Source organism: Neovison vison, chromosome 4 (assembly GCF_020171115.1).
Source record: "Neovison vison isolate M4711 chromosome 4, ASM_NN_V1, whole genome shotgun sequence".
NCBI lineage: Eukaryota > Metazoa > Chordata > Mammalia > Carnivora > Mustelidae > Neogale > Neogale vison.
In genome coordinates this window covers 19,143,991-19,171,218 of record NC_058094.1, presented here as the reverse complement: position 1 = coordinate 19,171,218, position 27,228 = coordinate 19,143,991, and the positions used below count along the sequence as shown (strand labels likewise).

Below are 27,228 nucleotides of genomic sequence, written 5' to 3'. Positions count from 1 at the left end.
GTTTCCCTGAACTCTGTCCCTTCTCAAGCCGGAAACTTATTTAGCTGTTGTGCAAACTACAGTTCTGTGAACACGGTGCACTTGTTTGCTTTGGCCACATCCAGACTTTATGCGCACGCGGACATAATCTAGTCAGACTGCAATAACTGTACTTATTTGATATAACTCAGGTGGTTTCCAAGACTCCCATTAGCAGGGAAAATACAGAGTTATTAAGTTCATTTTAGGCTTAAATATGTCTCCTTCCTGGAACATTGCCTCCTAACTAACTCTATTTACTCTCCAAGCACAAATCCTGTGAAATGGTTAAGCAGCTAAAATTTACTGAAGGATCTTCTGTACCCTGCAAAATGATACTCTATTTATCTTGCTACGGAGCATGCCTGAAACTCTAGAATGATCAGAGTCACCCCAAAAAGGGAAAATGCCAGTTGCTTTTGGGAAGGCAACAACCTCCAAATCAAGAGTCCCAACTCCTATTATCATCAGGATTCTAGCATTTCTGCAAACCTTTCCATTTTCTGGACAAAAAAAAAAAAAAAAAAAATGAACCTAGCAGGGTAGTGAAGAGTAGATTTCAGGATGAGAGAATGGAGGTGGGGAAAACACTCGAGAAGCTATTGCAGAACCTCGGAAGAAATACAGTGAGACTCTGAAAGAAAGTTGTCATGGTGGGAATTCAAAGGTGGACGATTTCCGGTATGTGGTGGGTTTTGTGCTAGGGGCTGAGTCTTTGTTGCCATAGAAGGGTCCAGGCTCTATAAGCTGCCAGCACACACATACATCACCAGGACAGGGATACCACGGTGGCTCAGCTGGTTAAGCGTCTGTCTTTGCCCTCAGTTATGATCCCAGGGTCCTGGGATCGAGTCCCGCATCGCTGCCTTGCTCAGCAGGGAGCCTGCTTCTCCCTCTGCCTGCTGCTCCCCCTGCTCGTGCTCTCTCTCTCTCCCTGACAAATAAATAAATAAAATATTTTAAAAATAAATTAAAAAATAATAAATCACCATGACATCTCTTAACTGCTATGACTGTGGCGTAAGTAAGATGTCCCCAAATCGCACACCGGGAGGACGCTGAGACTAGACAGTCAGGAAGAACTTCACAAAATGACACACTGAACAGAATCTCACTCATCTGAAAAGGAGGGAAGTAGCTTTCCTGGCAGCATGAGCCACGCATGTTTGCCAAGCTCAATACCTATCACCTGCTGAGTCATTCATTCATATATTCATCCAATCATGCCTTCATGCATTATTCATGAGTTCCCTAGGCCTCTACTGTGTGCCAGGCTCCACATGGAGCCCTGGACATGTTATATTGAATGAAGCCCAGTGGGGACAGATGAAAACGTGGCGGATGTCAGGCTATACAGTTTCATTTATATCCTGATGTCACTAGGGATCCAGCCAAGGATTTCTGAGCTGCCAATGACATGATCACAACTTCTATCGAGTAAAATAGTTTTGGCCAAAAACAAAATATGAAAATGAAGGATTAGAAAGGCCGGTGAGTGATAGCCCAGACATGAAGACACTGACTGCCAGAGTGGAGAAACAGGATGGTAAGACCCGACCAGGGCAAGGGCAGTGGGCACAGAGGCAAGGGTAAGGATTTGCACACTGCCTGGGGGCAATGAACAGAGGTCCGAGAGATGGGCGGGTAGAGAACGCCCGAGCCTCAGTTTCCTGATTTGGATCAGTGGGAAAAGTGTGAGTCTGTTACTCACTTGACGGGCCTTGGAGGAGGTAAGTTTGAGCAGGAAAGTGAAAGACGAGCTGGGGGCATACCCTGTGTGAGAAACTTCTGGGTCACTCACGCAAGAATGTCCAGTGGGCCTTCGTGAAGCTCAGGACAGAGGCAGTTGCTACAGAAAGGGATTTGAATGTTGTGTGCAGAGAAGGACAGGTGAAACAATGAGTAGAAAAGCAGCAGAAACAGACAAAATCTTACCAAAGCCCATTAGAGACCTACGGAGGATGATGACCTTGGGAAAAGAGATACGCGGCAGAATAGGAGAACTGGGAAAGGCTGCTAGTGTGAAGTTAACGAGGCAAGAGAGAGATTCCAGAAAGAGGGCTGGGAAGTAGCCATCAGCACTGAAACCCAAGCCTTTCTACACTCCCTTCACCACCACCAAGAATGTCCAGTGGGCCTTCGTGAAGTTCAGGACAAAGGCAGTCCTGAAAAAATAGTCCCCACAAAAAGTCCCCACAAAATTTGTTTGTCCCATTTTCAGACACATCCTTTAACATCTTTTCCAGCTATGCCTGAATACTGATCTGTGGCTACAGTAATTGTAATAGTTGAGACCAAGACCCCCATGAACACCAGTGCTGGTAAGACACCCAATGTGATCAAGGGCTAGAAATCTGACTGGGCTCAAAGGAACCCCAAGTGGTGAACAGGAGAAAACCCTGTTAAGTGTATCTGACTTGTCCTCATGGATGACCAAGGCATTTTCTAAATTATAAGTCAAAGTCATTTATTTGCTTAACAGCATTTCCAGAAAAATCTGAACTATAGAAATGCTGTGTTTCCAAGAAACAGTCATGGTTTCTTTGGCTCCCTGTTTTTGGATAACCAACTGTAGTTTTCTGGAAGGGGTAAGGTACAAACCAAATCAGGCTAGTGCCCCCCCCAAACATCAGCTGACAAGTTCACAGCAGTCTGGTCAGCTCTTAAGTCTGAAAAAAGAGCATCTTATCTCTGTTAAACATCTCTCTATTTTTCCAAGCTTTAGGATAGATATTTTTCCTTTTATAAAAGTAACATAGGATGTTCCAAGTTCCATATATTTAAAATAAATATATGCAGACAGAAAAATATAAAAGAGCAATAACATAACAAGTCAGGCCCAGTTTGAGCTTGAGTAATTAAACCAAACTCTTGTCATCTTGTGTTATGCCCTGTGGAGATCATCTCATCCCTGGGTTTCCTTTGACTGACGCTAAAGCTCTTTTCTCAAATTAGATCCATAGAGAATAAGAGCCCTAAAGAGGCCCGATGACCTGCAGGCTATCAGGAATGTCTGCTGAATCAGTGATTCTTCACTTTTAAAACTAGTAAGTGCTGGGGGAGTGAAGAGATAATGTCTAGAGCTGATCATCAAGGAAATGTAGCATAAACATATCATTAAAGTTAGGGTGGTAACCAGTAAAAGAGCTAAATATGGAAACTGTTAAAAGTGGTTTCCTCTGGGAAGTGGGCTGGTTGGTGGGGAGGGTGGGGAAGGTTGGGGCAGGAGTCTGTGCTTTTCATTATAAGACATTTTGTACTTTGCAACTTTTTTAACCAGTGGCATTTTTATTTGGATAGTACGAAAGCGAGAAAAAGCACTGAAATGTTTCTATTGTATGTACACTTACTTCATCCTGCGTGATATAGATTTTTGGACTTGCAACCACAAAGCAGAAAGATAGAGATTTTCTTTTATTTTAATAAACAGTCTTTAATAGAAAGACTGAGATTCAGGTAAGTTAAATACACTACCTAAGGCCACAAACAGTACAGCCAAAGCAAGAATCCAGCCACTCTGGTAGGTCTGTATTTTATCCACAGACTTCCAAGGTGCCCCCTTTGGATGAATTTCCCGAAACAGGAAATAGATTTATTCTTATTCGGGAAGTTTTTAGGCTATACTACAGGTCCTCCTGGACAATTACTCTATCACAGCTCAGCCTTATTAGACATCATAAATGTTACAGAGAAGGGGCGCCTGGGTGGCTCAGGTGGTTAAGCATCTGCCTTTGGCTCAGGTCATGATCTCAAGGTCCAGGGATTGAGCCCTGCATTCTGCTCAGTGGGGAGTCTGCTTCTCTCTCTCCCATCTCTCTCCCCCTGCTCGTGCTCTCTCTTGCTCAAATAAATAAATAAACTCTTAAATAAATAAATAAAATAATATTGAGAAGAAGGAAAGTACCAGAGGCTGGGATATGGAATTAATTTCCAAGAAGTCAGCATATGGGGGAAGGAGGAACACGGACACCCGGTATGATCACCTCTAAGCAGCCAAAGTCTACCAATCTGCTACAGCTGTTCTTTTTTTTTTTTTTAAAGATTTTATTTATTTATTTATTTGATAGGTAGAGATCACATGTAGGCAGAGGGGCAGGCAGAGAGAGAGAGAGAGAGGGAAGCAGGCTCCCCACTGAGCAGAGAGCCCGATGTGGGGCTCGATCCCAGGACCCCGAGATCATGACCTGAGCCGAAGGCAGCGGCTTAACCCACTGAGCCACCCAGGTGCCCCTGCTACAGCTGTTCTATTGAAGTATCACAAACTGGGTGGCTGAAGCAACAGAAATTTATTGTCTCCCAGTCCTAGAGACCAGAAGTCCAAAATCAAGGTGTCGGAAGTGGCTCCCTTTGAGGGCTGTGTTCTAAGGCTCTCCCAATGGCTGGGAGCCACCCAACTTCTCCCTGTGACCCTTCACAGGGTCTTCTTTCTGTGGCTGGCTGCCTGTCCAAATTTCCCTTCTTATAAGAATTTTGTAATTATTATGGGCTCACCCTACTTCAGTATGACCTCTTAACTAATTACATCTGCAACAATTTCAGTTTTCAAATAAGTTCCTCTTTTAAGGTACCAGGAGGGGGGAGGGTTAGGACTTCAAGATATGAATTGGTGGGGAGGAGGGGACATAATTCAACCCATAACACTAGGAGAAAACCAAATCCTTGAAGCTTTTCCCCAAACATTCACAGAGTTTTCTAAAGATTTTTTTTTCTTCTAGGAATATAGCCCATTAAAAGTAAAACTCAATTGGATAACAAAATTTACTGGTTAGAAATTCATTTTACATTATCTAGGTTTGAACCTCCACTAAATAAAATAGAGAATGCTAACCATAGTATTATGGCCTCTAAGTGACTGTATACTCTAGGATGCTTTGGGATCAAAGGTAATAATAATTTAAATTATGAATCAATATGCATATGTTTATCCACACACATGGAATGTTATAAATGTAACAGCTGTTATCCAGTGAAGTCATTGCCCAACAATGTAAAAGCATTCATCCTATAACTACATTAGAAGAGTCAACCCTCACGTGGATATGTCACGTTTTAGGGGGTCTTGTCAATTATAACCATAGAGCGGAATGAAGTCAGAGTGCCTTAACCTGGGGAGACACACATAAAAATTTAAAATCCAATTTACTTTTTCATTTGACCATGATATTTACCTTTTGCTTTTCACCCAGAAAGAAAAACAAAGACAACAGGTTTCCTTTTGATTCCTAGTCAAATCTTCTAACTACAGGTCTTTGCAGCAAGGACACATCACGGAAAACTTAAAAGGGGAAAATTTTCCTTTTATTCAGTCTGGCTAATCAATAGTTCTCCTAAAATAAGCAACTGTTTATTAGCTTAAAGAGCTTTTGCAAACCTATCTAACTTGGGAGAACTCTTCAGGTTAATTTTGAAAACAAGTGCTGGCAGAAAACTCAGAGTAGGAAATATTTCTCATTAGAGTAAATTATAAAGCTGATAATTTTCCAAATACACCTACTCTGCACTCTTCGTTTGTTTTTGCTAACTCATTCATTCATTCACTCACTTTTCACTGAGTCACTCAACAATTATTGACAAATCCTAACCTAAAAGTGGATCACTTTCCTCAAATTTGTAATATTACTGTTTAAAATTGGAAGGCACTGTTTAAATTAAAAGCAATATTATATATTAGACTTGGCCCTGAATACTCACTAAATTCCTATGTAATCAAAAGTGAGATAATGAGCAAAAAATATGTCAATACGTGTAATGAAAGCATAAAATAAAATGAATTACGTTTTGTCATAAAAAATTCTTTCTCCTTGGGCACCTGGGTGGCTCAATGGGTTAAGCCTCTGCCTTCGGCTCAGGTCATGATCCCAGGGTCCTGGGATCGAGCCCCACATCAGGCTCTGTGCTCAGCGGGGAGCCTGATTCCTACTCTTTCTCTGCCTGCCTCTCTGCCTCCTTGTGATCTCTCTCTCTGTCAAATAAATAAATAAAATCTTAAAAGAAAAAAAATTCTTTCTTCTTATCTTAAATCTTTTTTCAGATACTTCCTCCTCCTCCTTCTACTTGCCCTGACGGAAGCCTGGCGTTCCCTTGAAAATACCACTTCCTTTGTAACTCTTTCCAGTTCTGTACCATTTCTTTGACTTCTGTCCACCTTCAAAAGCAAAGAAGAAAACCCAGCAAACTCCTCGTTCCCTATTGTCCCTTCTCTAAACTCGAACCCCTAAGATCTCTCAATGAACTCTGCCCCAATGAGCTCTTCGGAGGCGTGGCCAGTCATACTCAAGATACCCTTTCCGGAGAATGTGCTTAGAACCCCCACTAAGTGAGCTCCTGGCCACGTGCCCTTTCCTGGACACGGCTCTCTGGGCAAAGGAGAGCTCCCTGACCCAGGTCACACCAAACAGAGTCCCTTTCTGTCAGGAATTTGGAATTGCAATACTCTCTGCTCAAAATGTGAAATGATGTGAAAAAACAGCATGGCCCAGGAGACACCTACATCCGTATTCATTCATTCATCCTCCGAGCACTTACTAATTGCCCGTGGCTAGCCAAGTACTAAGGTCCTATATGGCACAGGGTTTTCAAGAGGTAGGAGGTAGAGGAATTTAGCTAAAGCACTGCCTTTACCTGGAAAGTTAGAAAAGTAGGTTGAGGCTAAAACTGTAGTAGGTTCAGATGGAAGACCAAAGATTTGGGTTTTATGTTGCAGTTACAATGAAACAGAAGCTGGTATTACAAAATGTTTCTGAACTGGTTCGTAAAGAGAAGCCCTCTGCTTTCCCATCACTTGCATTTTATGACTCATACCTTGAACGTAACCAAAATGGACGGAAATACAATTCCAACCCACCTTTTTCATTACTAGGATTGAACTATCTCTCATACTGTGGTTCTCCCGATTCAGTGCAAGGCAAACTCCAATGGAAGCAGAGAGAAGAACATGGCCTCTCTATGGGGCTCCTGGCCCAGTGATCAGAAGCACCTGGGAGGCAGGGGGGTGCTTTGTTAATAAGCTTCTATCTCTGTAATCTGCTATAATGCTTGGAACACTGGAGATCCTCAGCCAACATGTGCGGACCCAAACCCAGTAAGAAACATGCATCGTTTGAGCTTGGAGATGCAACAGGGGGGGAATGAGTTAAAAAAAAAAAAAATCACTCAGGGTTTCTGAACGAATACCTTGCTGGGTGTGGAGAGTAAGTCTGGGAAATGCACTTTCTTTGGCATAAAGAGGGGGCTGGAGGAAAAAGGTGGAAGGAGAGCCAAATACTTTCAAAGAACAACATTATGTCCTAAGGACAGAGTGATTTAACGGTATGCAACACACCTGTGCTTGCCCAGCGGCACCGTGATTAAGAAACACTGTTATCGCCTTCCAAAGGAAGTTTTCTGAAACATTAAATAGGATAACCTCCTGGTGGATTTTTCCACAGCAATTGCAGCAACCACTTCTAATCATGCTGCTAAAAAGATAAGGCAAGCTGGGGTCTGAAAGGGAGGACACAGGCTGTCCGTGAAGAAATGCTGTCCCCAAATGTAATCAAGCACACAATCTATCCGAGTCACAAACTTCCTTTTTAAAAATTTTTGCCCCCCTAGTCCTAGGTCTCTGACAACTAGAATTACAAAGATTTGGGCAATCAGGGTCCAAATTTTTGTGCAAACCAGCTATTTAACTTCAAACCCTACACTGGTTTAGGTAATCAAAATACTGATTTTTCTAAGGTGATTTTAAAAAATCCTGTTTACAAGATTCTAGAACACCTTAAGAAACAAAGATTTAATCTGAATTGTAATGCTGCTGCCAAAGAAGAACAATGAAAAAAACTGGAGTTGTTTTGTCATCTTCATACATACATGGGATCGGAAGCACATGAAAGAACTTTATCGTTTTAAAAAAGATTTCATGTATTTATTTGAGAGAAAGAGAGGGAAAGAGCAAGAGCAGGGGGAGGGGCAGAAGGTGAAGGAGAAGCAGGCTCTCCGCTGAGCAGGGAAGGAGGGGGACTCAATCCCAGGACCCTGAGATGAAGACCTGACCTGAAGGCACACCCTTAACCGAATGAACCACCAAAGTGCCCCTCAAAGAACTTTGTAACTGTGACTAGTTTACAGTGTCTTTCTCGGTGATAAATACATCCCTCAACTTATTTTTAATACAGGTCAAGCATGATTAAAAAAAACACAAACAACTTTTTAAGATGTAGAAAGAAGAAAATCCTGCAGCTGGGTTTAGTTGTGACAATAAGATCCAGGAAATGAAATCTTCTTCCCAAGTGTCTCGTGGATCAAACTAGAAGAATGCGCAAACAGCTGGTGGATTTAGTATGAAAGAAGGGCAACTTCTCCACCAATCAGTAAGAAGCTAGAGAGACTTCAGAAGTCCCTTAGACCATACAACGTCCCAAAGCCGGATACAACTCACTGACTTCCAATGGAATGCTGGAAATTTTGGACAAGGGGATCTTGCTCTGTCTAAACTCTCCCCATGGCTCTCAGACCCGCCCCCCCCCCCGCAGCCCAAGTTAATTCACAGTGGAAGAAACTTCTCAGGCCTTCCCAGAGAAAGCTCAAAGGGTAAACCCCTTTTTTTTAAGCCAACTGGAGGTCCTCTGCAAAGCTGTGGGTTAAAGAAAGCTATTGGTTGGTTCATCCATTCAACTGGTATTTACTGAGTGCGGCAGTGAGTTCCATGCAATGCTCTGAGCACTGGGAATATAGCTGTGAACAGGGGAGACAAATAAGAAACCAATAAACAACATACAGTATAGCATATGTGTGTGCATATATATATATACATATACACACACACATATAGATATGTATATAAACATGTACTTCGAGGTGCCAGAAAGAAAGCAGGGTAAAAATAAAAGGGGTGGTTGTTAATAACAATTAGTTTTTATTAACAGTTTTTTTTTTTAACAGTTAGTTTTGTAGCTGCAACATCAAGATACCTACTCTTCAATTCTCAGATGATAACTACTTCACATCATGTTGGTAATAATATTAGTTTTTATGAGTAATTCAGTCCATGCTGATTCTGGATTTATGGCCATCTTATTCCTTGCCCTTTGGCCTCATTTCTTAGGGGCTGCTTCCCACTCTGGTCCTTCTAAAATTGGGGATGAGGCACGGTCTTTGGAGAAGGAACCACACCCTCATTCTGCTGCTCTTTTCTTCTGAGAAGGGCCTGACAAAGGCCCCAGCCACCTTCTGAGCACCTCCTTGGTTTACTTTCATCCTTACAAAACCATTTTTAATGATCCACCCGCCGATCAGTCTCTCTCTGCTGACTCACGGTTTTGTCACTGGTTGGCTGCAAGTCCACGATTTTGAAAGCCATGTAAATAAGGAGGCCAGTTCTAGCATGTAGAAACATAGGATGCCCGGTGAAATTGGACCCGCAGGTAAGCAACCAATGTTTTTGAGCCTATCGATGTCCCGTGCAATATTCGGGGCATATTTATACTTGGAAAAATGCTCTGTATCCAATAACTGTGTTTCACCCAGGAACCCTGCATATGAAGACTTAGGGAACTAGATTAATGATCTCAGAAGCATGGATCTCAAGTTCTGGCTCACACAAAAAAATAGAGAAACTGCTCCAAAGTAACAGTACCATGGCAAAGCCAACATGCATGAGAGCAAAATTCAGTGGTGCCATATGTATGTCTTGCAGCAACCTCGAACAACCTTTGCCAGCACCTAGCCCTCTCAGCACTGACTCACACACCTAGAGAGAAATCTCTGAACACTTAGTAAACGACAGATGGTCTCATTAGACATTTGACAAAGAGAAAAAACTGTGCTAGGTCTCAATTCCTATTTGCTCACTCCCTAAACTCCCTGCCAAATTTTTATGAACTGTATTCCAAAGCCTCCTATGGGAGGTGTAATTTTTTTTCCCCCTCCCTAGGGCTGCTTTAACGAAGTGCCACCAACTGGGCAGCCTATAGCACAGAAGCAATCTCTCCCAGCTCTGAAGTCAAAGTGCTGGCAGGGTTGGTTCCTTCAGTGATGGCGAGTCTGTTCCAGGCCGCCTCCAACTTCTGATGGTTTTCTGGCAATCTTTAGAGTTTCTTGGCTTTAGATGCCTGACTTCAGTCTCTGCCTTCAGGTTCCTATGGTATTATCTGTGTGTGATGTCTGTGTCCAAGCTTCCCTCTTTCTAAGGACAGGAGTCTTCTGGGGGCTCAACCTGTTCCAGGGTGACTCCATCTTGACCAACCATATCTGCACTGACCCTATTTCCAGATCTACATTCTGAGGTATGAGGGGATGCACTTTAGTGTATGAATTTGGAAGGAACACAGGCAACCTATGAAAGGGGGTAAATCTGTAAAAGTGTCAGAAAGACTGGAGAGGGAAGCCAAAACCCAACCAAACACATCTGTACACGAAAACGAACAGGCAGGGTATGGGAAGTGGGAGGCTCCCAGAGCCCGAGTCCTGCCACAAGAATCTGTCCGTCACACGCCGGGCGGGAAGGGGCTGGTAAGTGGACAGAGGAAAGCTGCTGGCATGGCAAGGATACTGTCTCCACACAGCCTGGAAGCAGGCAGTGCTAGACAAGAATGACTTCTTCCGGGTCCCGTTCAGGCCCTGCCCTGGTTCTGCACAATCATTCCCCACCGTCCCCACTTTCAGGATCCCTCCCTCACTCTACGGTAACACTGACTGTCTGTAACACACCCCTGGCAAAACTGTTCTTTGTGTTTCCTGCTGGACATTCCGTCACTACAACTGTATCAGGGAACCTTCTGATTGTCCCCAAGTGTATTTTGCGTGCATGTTTTACATTAGATGCACACAAATAGACATATATGAACACATCTAAAAAAATGAACTAGCTGAGAATGGAATTTTACAAATCAGTGTCTGATATTCCTTCTTTAAATAGTTTCTTCTTGGGGTGCCTTGGTAGCTCAGTGGGTTAAGCGTCTGCCTTCGTCCAGGTCATGATCTCCAGGTCCTGGGATCAAGTGTTAGGCTCCCTGCTCTGCAGAGAGTCTGCTTCTCCCTCCCCTTCTGCCTGCCACTCCCATGTTCACGCTCGCTTGCTCCTTCATAAATAAATAAAATCTTAAAAAAAAAAAAAAAGTTTCTTCTTTCAGATCATTCTTCCAGGCTTTATGGGCTTTTTCTTTTTTTTTAATTTTTTTAAAGATTTTATTTATTAATTTGACAGGCAGAGATCACAAGTAGGCAGAGAGGCAGGCTGAGAGAGAGGGAGAAGCAGGCTCCTTGCTGAGCAGAGAGCCCGATGCGGGGCTCGATCCCAGGACCCTGAGATCATGACCAGAGCCAAAGGCAGAGGCTTTAACCCACTGAGCAACCCAGGAGCCCTGGGGTCTTTTCAAAGAATACACAACTTAAGTGAGTTCTTGGAGCAGTTATAAAATTATATTGATTATTTTTCCCTGATAGATACAGATTGATACACATACCATACCAGGAACACAAGGTCTCCTGTTACTTCATTATTACTGAGGAGGAGAGTACATTTTCTGGCAAAATAAGAAATAATGATTCTGATATGAGTTATAACTCAAAATAAAATGTGCCCAGATAAAATAAAAAAAATTTTAAGTTTTTAAAATATTTGAAAATTAGTAAATCCATTACAAAATTCTATTTTCCAAGTTTTAAGGGAAAGGATCACCTTTGTTACCTTAGGCCCTCTTTCAACTGAGAATTAAAATAATAAAGGCCTATGGCCTGAAGACCCTCTTGAGCAGCTATGGACCCAATACCATGTATGTTATTTTATAGTCAGCAAGTTTCACCAGCCAACGCTGTTTCTTGCTTTTCCCCAAATCCTGCCATGTTAGGGCCACGGCTAATGACCACCATAATTGCCATAATTGGGCCAATTCTCTTCGGTTCTCCGAGGTTCTAAGACAGAAAAGACCTGATTGATCCCTTCTCTTAGAAACACAGTCTAGTGGGGAAAGACAAACAAACATACTTTAAAGACAGTCAACACACTTGAACTCTTTATGTACTGAGTTCTGTGTTCCCACATCAGTCCTATAAAGAAAGTACTATTGTCCTCCCGCTGTGATCCATGAGAAAATGGAGTTCTAGGGAGGTAAGGCTATTGCCAAGGTCACACAGCTAGTTGGTCCACTTTGCTCACGGCCAGTCCTTATCTAAAAAGGTCAACAGGACCGAAGCTGAGAAACACTACACTCCCCTTCGACTCAATTAATCTAACTTGTGCATCATCGACTTAACAGGAACTGCAATCCACTAACAGGAAAGGCAAAACTCTCTATTGACCACACATTAAAAGAAATTAAAAGGTAGGCACAGGTAGCCAGAGCTCTGCTTCGCAAAGTTTCCCAGGGCAGTATATGGCATCTTGATCGTGCCCAGACCAGCCTTTGTGAGAGATTTGGGATGGAAGTCTGTCCGGATCTGAGCGCAGTCCATCTTCCACCAGGTTTCCTCTGAACACTTTTAAATTAGGCCACGTGGTCCCGCCGGAGCCCGCTGGCATGTATCTCCTCTGCAGTCTGGTCCACACCGGGGAGGCTGCTGGCAGGGAGTGCCTGCAGTTCTCGGCCTGGGGGCATCTTTTGGGCAGGGGAGTACTCGTGACCTCAGGGGGATGCCCAACAGAAGCACCGGAGAGGTATGCCCCCAGCAATAGCCCTTAACAAAAGGATGAGTGGAGAGTGGATAAGTTTTACCTGTTCTGTCCCACCTCAGGGGGAAATATGCTAAGCTCCAGAGTGACCAAGTGGCCTATTGTGGGGCCATGATGGCCTTGATGGGCTCATTCCCTTTACTATCTCCTGTCCCCACTCTACCACCAGTGCTTCCTGGGATCGTATCCCAAGTAAACATCTTACCCTGAGATCCTCAAGTCAGTTCCTGCCTCTAGGGGAATACAAAAATGGAGCAAATCTCAAAATAGATGAAACTATTAGATTATGCATACGTAACACACTGAAAAGCAAAGCAGAGGGAAAGGAACTTGGAGACATCCGAGTCAATACTGGTGGGAAAAAAATCTTCAAAAAACTATTAATACGTTCAGAGAGATCAGCAAAGATGTGGCATCCACAAAATAAGAGGGTGCTATTAAAAAAATGAGCAATGAGAGTAAGAAAATGTTCCTGGAACTCAGTGATATGACAGATGAAATGTTAAAAAAAAAAAAAAGATCAATACAAGAGTTGCAGATAAAAATCTAGTGATTCTCCACGAAAAAGAACAAAAATAAACAGAAAGGGACAATTGGAGAAACAGCAAGAAGACAGCAACAAAAATCAGTTTATTTTTCAGCACAGTTATCAATACAGAGGGTCCCATACCAACCAAAAGAATTTCCATGCACAGAGAGCAAAGAAGAGGGAGGAGGAGAACCGGCAAAGAAATAAAACAAGAAAATGTTCCAGAAATGAAGCACAAGAGTATTCAGACCACAGGTCCCAGTCTACTCATTAAATGGCACCTTTAATGTCACAGTTACCTTTTTTATGACACCCTGGGGCCCGAGGAGATACTTTCCAATTCAGTGTTTTTAAGTAGTTAAATCCAAACAATGTACTACATCTCTGTGTCCTAAAAATGTAGCATAGTTTTAGCTCATCTGTGTCCATCCAGGGCTTAGAAAATTGATGAACGAAAACCCCACACCAAGGCCAATCACTAGATGCAACTCAGAATATCAGTGATAAGAAGAATTTAAAATTTCCAGCAAGAAAAAGGAGGCCACACGTAAAAGAAAGAGAATGAGACATTTCACTGCAGAAAGACCTCTCACAGAAACTCTTGAAAATTGCTGAGGGAAAATGTTCATTCAGACTTTGCACACCCAGAGGGTAAGTCCAGTGAGAGAACCGATTAAAGATATTTTCACCTATTTACCTCCCACACATTCTTTCTCAGGAAGCTACTGGTGAATGTGCTCCAGCAAAAACTAGGGAGTAAACCACAAGTGAAGGGGACAGAGGCTCCACGGAAACAGAGGAGAAAGCTCAGGACAGTGTGAGGAAGATGGCCGCGCACCAGACGAAGGGAGAAGTCGTCCGTTGACAGAGCAGGAAAATCAACAGAATGGGGGTGTGATTTGCCATGTAAGAGTGGCTGAAGTGATTCTTAGAAATTTGATAAAGTTTGATAAAGTCTGAAGTTATTCTCAGAAATTTGATAAATCTAGTACTGCTTTTGGGGAAAAAAAATTAGATAGGTATATGAAAATGAAGCAAACGGGAAAAAAGGAGAAACTGTTAGAAACTGCAAGAAATTTTATCAAAACTATCCTGTGGCCGGAAAATGAAACAATGTTGACATGATGACAATTTTATAAAAATAGAATGATTTAGTCAATAATGGCTGACACTGAGAAATGAAGAAGCAGAACATAGGCATATTATATTTGGAATATTAGAATATACATTTATATATGTATATTAGAATTAGAAATATATTCAAATATTCCAAATATTATGTGCCTACCATGCTATTAGAATATATATTTTAATAATAATTACTAAATTATTAAGTAAAACATGTATTCTAACATTTGGGGGACAATAAAGAAGGTATTGGGGAAGGGTGGGCAAAGGAATGCTATATTATATTTATATTATATATTATATTATATTATATTATATTATATATTATATAGCATTACATTATCTTAATTTAGACAAATTCTAAACATGAAGAACAGAGGATAGTTTCTGGATACTGCAAGCAAAAAAGAAAAATCATTAAGCTTGATTTTTACTGCAGATAAAAAGCTTTCAGATGAAAGCATCTGAAATGCAGGGTCCCAAATAGCCAAGTAATTACCTATATTTTAAGCTTCACTTTGCTTATGTAACCCCACTGTACAAGTCACCTCTTTTGTAAGCCATTCCTTTGCACACCAGGTATCCTTAGTAGCTTCTGATACTCCCTAAATTCCGCTACAGTATTTACATAACTTATAATTATAGAAATAGTTGTAATTTATATAAATGTGATTTATTACTCCACACCTGTCTCCCTCTGGAACTTTCGATTTCAGAAGAGGAATTTCATCCCATCCCCCTGTAGATTTTTACTTCAATCTACTGACAAGGCGCCACCTTTCAAACACTACAAGAAAAATTATTTTAATAACTAGTTGTGTAATTATTATACACCATATGTCATCAATCCAACTGTCCTTTCTTTTTTTTCAGATTTTATCATTTCTGATTTGAGGAATGTGCCTTAACACTGCTGGAGGCCCAGATGGAAGCTGAGTTCTTGCAGACAGAATTTACAACTACTCCAATCATTCATTAGGGGCCCTCCCCATTTGAAACCATTTTACATCATCTGCCTACGTATTTTTTTTTAACTTACACTGACACTGTATATTCAGACCTCAATATTTATTAGAACCAACTTGCATTTAAAACCTCAGTAGATAATAATTTTCCTTCCTTCTACCAAAACCCAATCTGAGATGTGTGAGTTCCTTTGTTGTCCCTTTCTGTGGGATAGATTTATTTTTCACTTATCCCTGTGTTGAAGGGATAGCCCCGACACCGTAATTCTAAGCAGATATCCTATTAAGACACGCCCATCTTAAACATTATCTTTTCTTTTTCAAGGGCACATGAACAATGATCTGTCTTCCACTGGGTTGTCTCTTGGATTCCATGAAATACAGTATTAAATAAAAAAATAAAAAACCAAAGTATAATGCTGGCTTAGTAACAGTTATGTAAATATTTCACATTTTAACAAAATATAAAAAATGTGAAAAAATATTTCACTCTTCACATTTTAACAAAGGAAATATTTGGGTTTTCTTGGGCTAATAAGATCTCCACATTCCTATAAGTCCTAGACAATTTTTCAAAGAATTCTGAATTTTGCTGTGTAGGTTAAATCTATACTTGCCCACTTTCCCTTTACAAAACACTTTTCTGCACGTTCCTGCAGATCAGCATTTTAAGACAAAGTTCGCATTTGTCCACCAGAAACCACAGCAGCCTACACTGTGATTTGGCTGATGGAAAACATCTGATGCTGCTAAACGTCATCAATGAAACAGACCCTTGCGGGATCCTAATTCACCTTTATAAGGCAAACCAACTCTCCCGGGCCATCAGTTGCATCCTTTGGTTCCCAAATATGGCAAATCCCAAACTCTCCTTTGTGTCCCCTAAAAGACGTTCTATCACGTATGCTTGACCCCCTCATTTCCCGTCTAGGCTTGGATCCTCTATCTGCAAACCGTACTTAGCTAAGCGTGAGACATGACATATTTTAATTAGTAAATATTTAGTGCTTACTATGTTCCAGGCAATGAGCTAACCACTTTCCATACATAATTGCTCTCCTCCTAACAATGAACTTACTGATTAAGAAATTGAGGCTTGTAAGTAGGTCACTCGCTCAAGCTCACACAGCTAGGCAAGAAGCAGAACAAGAATGTAAGCCCAGTCTGAGCAAATCCAAGGCCCATCCTCTAAACCACAGCATTATACTGCCGTGAGAAGGAAACTGCAAGGAAAAGAACCAAGAGCCGGCCCAAGAACAGGATCTACAACTATGGTAACACTCAGCAACGGGTCCTCAAATCTGAGATGGAGCTTCCCACATTTATCAATGAGCTACAAACGACGCTTCCAATCACAGGAAGGGGAAGTAGTTTTAAAAAGCACTGAGCCACGGGATGGGTCATCATCTTAATTTCCGTCATAATCTCTACTGAGCGTGAACTTTCCCATCTTGTCTGTCCCACTTTGGAAGTGGGCCTCATCTGCATGGGTCTGTTAGGACACTACTTCGTGGTGTTACATATTTTCTCTGGAGTCGCACTCTGCAGGCCGGAGCTGAAGGCAAGCGATTATTATAGATCAAAGCCAGTGAAGTAGGTAATGAGGTCTGGTATATAAAACATTTGGTATAAATGCAGGGGAAATTCTGGCCTTTCTTTAACATGAACTGCTTTGAAATGCATCATTTGCAATAGAATTCCTAGTAGGCCACTAGCTGCCGGAGAATAATTTCCCTTCACCAAACAGACCACTGGTAGCTTCGGCTAGATGTCTTTCACAAATGTGGAGCTGTGTGCAGTGAGTTATTTTTAAAACACACTCCATGGGGTGAGTGCTACAACGCACCACGGAACGTGAAAAGCATTTCCCTCCACGGCAGAAAACATGAAACTGAAGGACAGTCCTGATCCACTTCACATAAGGAATATGGTCTGAATTTTCAGGCTGATACATCAGCTTTAAAAAAAAAAAAAAAATTAAAATATCTAAGCAGACAGTTTTCATCTCCCTAGGTGGAAAGTGTTCTTACATATTCAGACTTGTAGGTCCCTTAGCCACAGGGGGGCAGAGGAAAGGTGGTTATAAATACAACATTAAAAGGATAATTACATTTTCCAGTAACTTTTAAAAATCATGTCTGGCTCCTCTTTTGCCTTTCAAGACCGGTCTATGTTAAGTAAGTGCTTCCCAGGCTATAAAGTGGCTTCTGTATTCTTCGCTACAGCCCCGGATAGAGTTTTTATTATTGATGCTAAAAGTGGATCCTTACCCCAGTCCAACGGCATGAGTGCTGGAGGACAGGAACCATCAGAAAAGGTCACCAGGTCCCCAAAGTACTTTCCCTCTTCCCTTCCTTCCTTCCTTGCTGTCATTCCTTTCTCTTCTCCCTCCCTTACTCCCACACTGACTCTCTTTCCCTTCTCCCTCCCGTCTGTCCTTCTATTCTTTTCCTTCCCAAGACATCTTACCATCAGCCTAATACATTGCCGCGTACTATGCCACACAGGCTGGGGTAAAAAAATCACACCCTTTCTATGATGAATCTCAGAAATTCACCATCAGCCTCAAACGCCCCACCTCCTCAGTAACTGTCAACTCCCCAAAATCAAGAGGCCATGCCTTCCACCTGTCAGACTTCCTTTCGTCCACTGCACAACGTCTTGACACGATGCCTCGTGCAGTAGTTAGAGCCTGGCGGGTGTGAGAGAATCCGATGTCCAGCTCCCCCATTTACAAGGTAACCTTGGACCAGTCCCCTCATCTCTGACTTCCATTTTCCTCCTCTACAAAAAGCGAGGGGGTCATTCCCCCAGCCAAATCATCCACAGAGGGTTCACCTGGTGACAAAATCACAACGTGCGGGAAGCCACTTTTACAAACCTAAGCCCCGTGGCGGAGGGGGCTCCTTCCTCAGCACAAGTCAGGGTCGAGCGTTTGAACCCCGGGCTGCTGGCTGGGCCCGTGAGGCTGGGTCACCTCAAGAGAGCCTCGCCTACCTTGCACTTCTTGAAATGTGAAACTCAGCATGACATTTCCCTGCCTCGCACACTTCACCCTGAGAAGGAAATCTAACTCTGTAACAAGGCCTAGAAGCCGCAGTTCCTGCTCAGTTCTCCGGTCTTTTTTTTTCCATTCTCGCCCTTTAGCAAGGCCAGAAGGCCACACTCCCCCCACCTCTACCCACACGGAGCTTACAGCTGAGAGCCAAGCTCTTTGTCGGGCTGCCTTGAGACCTCTGCCTTCCACAGTCCTGTCCAAGAATGGGCCGGATGCCCTTCCGAGGCTCCCACTGCATCCCATAACACCTGTGATGTAGCACTTTCCACTGCATCCTGTAGCTGCCTCTATGGGGCTTATCTGTGCTAGTCACTGTGATATTGTCCGTCATGCACAAGCTCTAGTGGTATATGGCACACAGAGGACACTCAGTAAGTTACCTGTTAGGCAAATGAATGTATGAATGAATGAGGAACTCCTCTGCCACGTGACAGGTCAGGACTGTTTACCGTGGTGGAGGACATTCCTGAAGAGCTACCGGGGGATTCTGTACCATTACCATTTCAGCAAACCAGATGCAATATGCAAAAAAATGTCCCCTTCTGCCCCCAAAATGCACACCTCCTAGTCTCCAGATCCCAACCACAGGTTACCTTGCCTGGCAAAGAGGAAGGAGGGTTGCAAAATGAATTAAGGTTGCTAATCAGGTAAGTTATAGTTTAAAATACATATATTTTTTAAGATTTTATTTATTTATTTGACAGAGAGCAATCACAAGTAGGCAGAGAGGCAGGCAGAGAGAGAGGAGGAAGCAGGCTCCCTGCTGAGCAGAGCACCCGACGCGGGACTCAATCCCAGGACCGTGAGATCATGACCTGAGCTGAAGGCAGAGGCTTTAACCCACTGAGCCACCCAGGCACCCTAAAATAGATTTTAAGAAGGGAAATTATCCTGGACTATCTCTGTATGACTGAAGTCATCACAAACAAGTCCTTAACAATGCAAGAAGGAGGCAGAATAAAGTTTGAAGTGGTATCTTTTTTTAAGGGTTTTATTTATATATTTGAGAGAGAGAGAGAGAGAACAAGTGGTGGGGAGGGGCAGGGGGTGGAGAGAGAGAGAGAAGCAGACTCCCTGCTGGGCAGGAAGCCCCAATGTGGGACTCGATCCCAGGACCTGGAGATTGTGACCGGAGCTGAAGGCAGATGTTTAACCGACTGAGCCACCCCAGCGCGCTGGTTGGAGTGTTTTGATGTGGGAAAGACTCAAGCTGCCACCACAGGCTAAAAATGTAAGGGAGTCAGGAGCCAAAGCTCCTGAGTGGTCTCTAGAAGCTTGTGGAAAAAGCCAGGTGACAGATTCTCTCTTAGGGGCTCCAGAAAGGAATACAGCACTATGAACACCTTGAAGTTAGCTCAGTGAGATCTGCATCAGACTTCTGACTCTAAAAAACTGTAAAATAATATATTTATGTTTTAATTTACTAAGGTTTTGGGTAATTTGTTAGAGCAGCAATAGAAAACAAATAGAGTAGACAAGAAAGCAAGAAGACCTGAATTGGACAAATCATGGGACCTCTTGGAGCTTTACTCTAATCAACAAACCAGGGATACGCGTCCAGGGATATGCGTCCCTAACCTGCTTCTCGCATAAGGCTGTTCGTGAGACTTCAAAGCGATAAGTCTGTGTTTGAATTTCAGCATTGGTACTTATTCTCTGTGTTTTTTTGGCAAGTGACTTTGATGATCTGTGCCTCAGTCTTCTCATCTGGAAATAGTTTTGGTTACTGTGAGAATCCAATGATTTAGTCCACGTAAAGCATTTAGAAAAGCATCTCGTGTGATGCAAGGAATATATATAAATGTTAGCTTTTATTACATATATAAAGAGTCTGCAAAACGGTAGGCACCACAGGGTCCTGCAGAGGATATGGTCCGAGACCCCCAGGGGATGCCTGCCTAAAACCACAGACAGTACTACTGACCCCTATATATACTACGGTTTTTTCCTATACAAACCTAACTATGGTAAGGTTTAATTTATGAAACAGGCAGTAATAATAAGTTAGTTAGCACCGACAATAACCAATAAAATAGCACAATTACAATATACTGTCATAAAAGTTCTGTGACTGTGGCCTTTCTGTCTCTTAAAAATATCTTACTGTCCTGTACTGGCTCTTTCCATGATGAGGGCAGATGTTAAGAGGCCTAGGTGAGGAGGTGAAGCCGGGGGAGTGACGCAGACACTGTGACAGAGCTTTAGGCTACGGTGACCTTCTGAGAATTTCTCAGAGTGGGGACTGTCTGCTTTCCAGGCTGCGGTGAACCTCGGAAAACTGAAACCGTGGAAGAGCAAAACCCCGTATAAGGGGGACTACTATAAAGAGGGGCAAAGCCAAATCAGCGTTCCTTTTCTTAAAGATCTATTTATTTATTTGAGAGAGAGAAAGAGAGCACGCATGCGAGCAAGAGCGGGTAGGGCAGAGGGAGAGGGAGAGAGAATCTGAAGCAGGCTCCTTGCTGAGCACAAAGCCTGACACAGGGCTCAAGGTCATGACCTGAGATCACAACCGAGCTAAAAACCAAGAGGTGAACGCTTAACTGACCGCACCACCCAGGTGCCCCCAGAATCAGCATTCTTATAGAATACTGGCTCATCAGGAGAGTGGAGGGTTGGGGCGCGTGGGTGCCTCCATGGATTAAAGTCTCTGCCTTTGGCTCAGGTCATGATCCCAGAGTCCTGGGATCAAGCCCCACGTCTGAGTGGGGAGCCTGCTTTTCCTTCTCCCTCTGCCTGCCACTCCCCCTGCTTGTGCTCTCTCTCTCCCTCTCTTTCTCACTGTCAAATAAATAAAATCTTTGGGGGAAAGACAAAAGGGTGTTGGATCTGAATTTATAGGATATAAAGTGAAATAAGGTTTAGCAATAGCTTAACTTAGCTTCCTAGCTTCCCAATGAAGAAAATCAAGGCCCAACAAGAAAAAGCATCTTGTGAAAAGAGTAACTGCTAGTTAAAATGTAAGCACCCGAGTTTCAAGACTCTAAATTCCACAGTTCTTGGATATTCTTTAATAATCCGTACATCCCAGGGGCACCGGGGTGGCTCCAGCTCATGCTCTCTCTCTTAAAAAATAAGTAAATCTTTAAGAAAAACGATCCTGTATCTTAAGTAAACTAAGATTCTATAAAATGCAAGTTCTTGTCCAATCCTGAGATTTCATGCCAACCAAATCACTGCCTCTGCCTTGCGCCCCATCTCCCTGCCCTGCCATCCCTACTTCTACCACTAAAGGAACTGACTGTGCAAGTGACATTTTAGATGATCTCAGCAGCCAGGCATTCCTGGGAGCAGTGCTGGGGGAGGAGCTTTGATGGACAGGGTTCCTGTCAACAAGAGTCTCTGACCTTCTCCACTGAATTTCTACTTCTTCTGGTCCAGCTCCCTAGGATACCTTCTGGACCCAGATAAGATTCTCTTCACCACCCACTCCCACCTTCCCTATCCCAGTATGAGTCTTCCAGAACATTCTGCACTTTCCAATCTGGACAAAGTTATGGAGAAACTAACTTTATTGTAGTTTCAGTTACAAAAATGTTGACAGGTTCCAAATTACTATTTTGCTATCAATCTAAGGGCAAAAAAACCTCATTCCACCCCTGACTCAGAACTACCAGGATATTTCTGCAGCTGTGCCCAGCTCCACCTCACAGGGGGCCATTCACTCCGTATCTGTGTACACCGTGTCCCTTGATGGTATGGGGTTCCGTATCTCCATGGCTGAATGCAGGTTCCCTGCCCCTACTCCCGCAAACGGGAAGTGAGTTCATAACATGAAGACATCTGGTCTCAACTTTGATGACTATCTGGTGAAACACTGACTTCACTAGCACAGTATATTCACACTTTATTTTCAGCTTGAATTACAATGTAATCTCCTTGCAGGCCAGGTGTTCAAATGACAGAGACCCTGCCTCTTTGCAAAATAGCCCCATTGTGGCAGCAGCTCCCTTTTTTGGGGAGCCAGGCACTCGGTGCCTTAAGGTTTTTAGACTCAATCCTCTTCCCTGTTCCTCCCTTTTGCATAGCCCACACAATTGCTTCTCCTGCTCAAGGCTGTCTCGAGCATTTCAGCATATTTGAAAAGTGGGGAAGAACATCCTGAGCGCAAGAACTGAAGAATCTTCAACTGAGTTAAGTACACAGTTGAAGGAGAAGCTCGGAGTATCAATTTCACCCAGAAGTTACAAGGATGAGCTTTGAAGTCTGATAGACCTGGAAGCCTCCTCCCTGTGTTATTTTTTTTTTAATATTTTATTTATTTATTTGACAGACAGAGATCACAAGTAGGCAGAGATGCAGGCAGAGAGAGAGAGGGGAGGAAGCAGGCTCCCCGCCGAACAGAGAGCCCGATGTGGGGCTCGATCCCAGAACCCCGGGATCATGACCTGAGCCGAAGGCAGAGGCTTTAACCCACTGAGCCACCCAGGCGCCCCCTCCCTGTGTTACTTTAAGCAAATAACCCACTGTCTATAATCTTGTTTCCTCATCAGTAAAAGGAACAACAGTACTGGCCTCACAGATTACAAAAAGTGTAAGGAACAAATGCAAGTAAAGCCTGGCACATAGAAATGCTCAAGAAATGTTAGCTGTTGCCATGATTCCCTTCCTACAGAGGAATGGTCTCCTAACATTACAGTTATGTAATAATAATAACAATAATAAAAAGTATACTAAAAATAAGAACTATAAACCCTAGCACAGTATGAGGAATGGACTATCCCTTGGGAGGGACAATTTCAGCTTCGCTTCATGTAATTATAACTAATCATAGCAGCCATTTGATGCATGTTCTTTTTTTTTTTTCTTTTACTCTCAAATTCTCTTCCATAGAGCAGCCCTGCAAAGCAGGAATGTCCAGCCGAGTTTTCTTACTCCCGTTTTTCAGGAGACACTAAGGCTCAACGCGGTTCAGATAACTCTGTGACAGACTGGAACTAGAAGGCAGGCTTTGAAACTTGCTCTTCAGCTTTTCATTTCAGGGTGTTCCATGAGCAGTGGTGTTGATTCTCCACTAGAGGGTGCATGTCATGGAATGGGGTGTGTACTGGCTGCCCGCTGCCCCCCCCCAAAAAAAAACCAAAACAAAACCAAAAAACCCACCAAATCCGCTCCAGAACAACAACAAAACAAAAAACAAAACAAGACCAGTCTAAGTTAAAAAACTGCATTTTCCATATAAATATATCTTTAAAACATCTCCCTAAGCCTTCTGTCCCAGCTGATTACATCTGCAAAGCCACTCCTATGTAGAAATTCAGCCATTGAGATTGCACTTCAGAATACAGGCGAGAAGGTATGTGATTTTTTTTTTTTAATTTATTTATTTTCAGAAAAACATTATTCATTATTTTTTCACCACACCCAGTGCTCCATGCAAGCTGTGCCCTCTATAATCCCCACCACCTGGTACCCCAACCTCCCACCCCCCCGCCACTTCTCTGAAAAACAATCTGAGGGGTTTGAAGGTATGTGATTTTAAAAAGGCCTGCCGGTGGTTCTGATATGCCCCTTCAGTTGGGAATCCATGTATTAAGCTACAAAAGAGATGTGTGATACTGGCTTTCATGGTCTGTGACCTCTCCTACTGCATTTAGAACCAACACTGGAACTCAGAACAAGAGACACTGTTTCAAGGAGGGCCTCTGTTTGCTTCTCTAGATTGCAGTAGATCTCTGAAAACACAGGCTGGGGATAAGCGATAAGACTGCTGCCCCAAGTCCAGGTAGTTAACGTCTAGGAGGCTCACAGGCCTTCCCCCAGAGGTCCTGTCTGCAACACAGCATGACCTGTTGCAAGAATGTCACAGTAGAGGCTTTTACAACACTCACTCTTCAGTTGCTGCATCTGTAAAATCACATAACTGATTCTTTTTCTTTATTTTCAACTGCAGGGAATCACCTTACCTTCCTCTTTTTGAGAGGTATTTTTTGTCTCTTTGCTAAGTCATTATTCATTAAATTGAAACCAAGGAAAAGAAAAGACATAATGAAGGGCAGTGCCTTGAAACAGAACTGACCTGTTTTTTGTCTCCTGGTCCCCTGATAGTTTATAGTAAACACTGCAAGCTAAGCAGGTGGCCCAGCGGTTTACACTCCAAACTACACTTGCCCCAGATCCCACCTGCCCCTGTCACACAAACCAACACACACTTAAGTCACGAAAACTTTTTTTCTGTTTACTTATGTTAATCATCAAGCCAAAGCAAATAGCCTTCCAGTTTCTGGATCCAGGGTAGCAATTAAATATGAAGACATCACAAATCCTCTAGATAAATAAAGGTGTGTGTGTGTTGGGGGGGTGCCCTCTGTATTCCCAGCAGGAGGTAGACACCATGTGTTGCATCAGCTGTCACATGTAACAAAGCTGGTTTCCCAACTTTGAACTTTCTCAGTTTCACACACCAGCACCACATCTGGTAAGCAGGAAATTGACCTAAGTCCTTAATTTAGGATTTAAATCAACTACCAGTTTACAAGATCTGAGTTGAAACATTCTTGTTTCCATGGCTATGGGTTCATTGATTTGTTCACTCAGGACGCAAATCAACTCAGGGGAAATGAACTGTAACTAAATAAAAGACCCCAGACATCTCCACCTACAGTGAGGGGAAGCTGAATAAATAGACAAAAATAATTACATGATATTTGTACTGACTGAGGTTTGTACAAATTAAGTTATGGGCCAGGGAGGCAGATATCAAGTAAGAAATACAGATGAGGTGGGAAACGAGAGTGATTATCCACTTAATACCCTACTGCCTTTCTGCACATAACCGCAAAAGGGTACAAAACAAGGGCTACTTGCTCTCTCCACTTGAAAAATTAGGAGGGTATGCACACAGGATCTCAAAGTCCATTATTAGAAGCCTCACACTCAGGGGAAACTGTTTACAAATGCGAAACTGTTTCCACCGCACTAGGGAAAAATCCCGGGAAAAGGCAGGCAGAAAAACTGCCTCAGCAACCCTCCACCCAGAGCAGCCTGGAATCCAGACTGACCGGCCAAACACCTGGCACCGAAAGGGAACTTCTGCGTAAAGCTGCAAAATACTTCCCAGCTCAAGGCACAACTCGCCAGCATAACTCCGGGTTCCAATCCGAGAGGAGGAAAGTCCAGAAGGATAATGGGCTTTTAGCGTTCAAACAGGGCCACTTCTAACTTCTTTAGGACTGAACCTTCTTAAATGGATTGCCCAGGCTTCTGAGAACATGGTGCCCAAGCGGAAAACTAAGAGAGTTGCGGTTTTTCAGGGAGCCCTCACCGCAGCGCCGACGGCTGCCCTTCCTCACAGTGCCACTTTCCGGTCCGTACGCTACCCTCGGATTATCCGCGGGTAAAAATGACGCACGGTGCCCTAAGCATCTGACCCTGCGCCTGCCACGTAGCTCAAGACACCCTGCTCGCCGAGCCTCTGCACACACCCCTGCTGGGTCCAAGCCCGCAGCGACTCTAGGGTAGGGACAAGTGCCCCCCCAGGTGGGTTCAAGTTGTCCCAACTCCCCGCCATCGCCCCCCACGCAGGGCCACCGGGTGGTGCCGGCACCTGGGTAAGCGTGAGGGTGCGGTGGGAGGGTGAGGGGGTGTGTGCGCTGCCCGCGCGGCGTTAACCCCTTACCTTCCAGCAGCACCTCCTTGCCCGCGCGCTTGAGCGCCTGCACCGCCTCGTCGTGGGTGGCGTCCCGCAGGTCGGCCCCGTTCACGGACAGGATGGCGTCGCCCACATACAGGGCTTGGGTCTGGTCCGCCGCGAGCCCCTTGAAGATCTTGCTGATGAGGATGGGCATCTTGTTCTCCTTGCCCCCCTTGATGCTGATGCCCAGCCCGCCCAGCTCCTGCTTCAGCACCTTCACGCCGCGCTTCTGGTTGGAGATGGACTCGGGCACCTGCTCCGGCAGGTCGGTGAAGGCGGTGCGGACCCCGGCGGGCGAGTCCGGGGGCTGCGCGCCGCCGGCGCCCCTGCAGAACGAGCCATTGGTGGCGGTGCCGATGCCGTTGTACGCCGCGGCGCCCTCCTCGCAGCTCAGAACCAGGGCGTCCTCGCTCAAGTTCACCAGAACTTTGTGCCAGCGATCCCGCACCAAAACTTCCAGCAGCCCGCTCCGCTGCGCCCGGCCGCCTCCCCCGCCGCTCGGCCCCGCCGCCGCCGCCGCCGCCGCCGCTACCGCCATCTTTCCGGCATTCTTAAAATGCCATGTGATTGCCAAAGGGGGGAAAAGTGGGGAAGGGCTGCGGGGGAGGCCGCGGGCCCGGGGAGCGGGGAGCGCGCGCCCCGCAGGGAGGAGGCCGGGAGCGGGACGCCGCTCCGGGAGTTCGCACGCGCGCTCGGCGCGAGTTGGCAGCCGCAGCCCGGCCCGTTCCCCCTCGCCTGAGGGGTGGAGCGACCTAAAAGAAGGACAGACAGACTCAGGGGAGGGGAGAAAAAAAAAAAAAAAAGCAAGCCCAGCGCCAGTTGCAAAAGCCCAAACCTAGGGGAGCCGCGCCGCAGCTCGGCGCGGGGAGGGCGGGGAGGAGGAGGCGCGCCCGCGGGGAGGGGCGGGGCCCGCGGCCCGGCGGCCGCTCACCTGTTCCAGCCGCCGCAGCCCCGGCGCTCCCGCTGCCTCGCCGCTCGCCGGCTCAGACCCCCGCCGCCGCGCTCCCGGGAGCCCACGGCGCGGCAGGGACGGCTTCCTCGCGCCCGCTGCCCTCCCCAGCACGGCCCTCTCCTCTCGAGCCTTCCTTCTCCGCCGGCGCCCACACCGCTCCCTTGCCCGGACCGCTCCTCCTGCCTGGGTCCCCTCCCTCGACGCCCCTACCCCTTCCCTTTCACTCCCCCCCACCCCCGCTGGATTGTCCCTCAGTCCTAACCCCCCAACTCTATCTGTATCCCTCTCCTCACGCT

The 27,228-nt window shown here is 44.6% G+C and overlaps 1 protein-coding gene across 1 annotated transcript in view; it reads right to left on the bottom strand.

Annotated features, from left to right (window-relative positions):
• Positions 1-26,800, bottom strand: part of SNTB1 (syntrophin beta 1) — a 230,213-nt gene extending 203,413 nt beyond the window's left edge. Inside the window, exon 1 of the mRNA XM_044245024.1 lies at positions 25,966-26,800. Coding sequence (XP_044100959.1) covers positions 25,966-26,518 — 553 coding nt within the window. The 5' untranslated portion in view covers positions 26,519-26,800. The remainder of the gene's footprint in view (positions 1-25,965) is intronic.
• Positions 26,801-27,228: the final 428 nt, after the last annotated feature.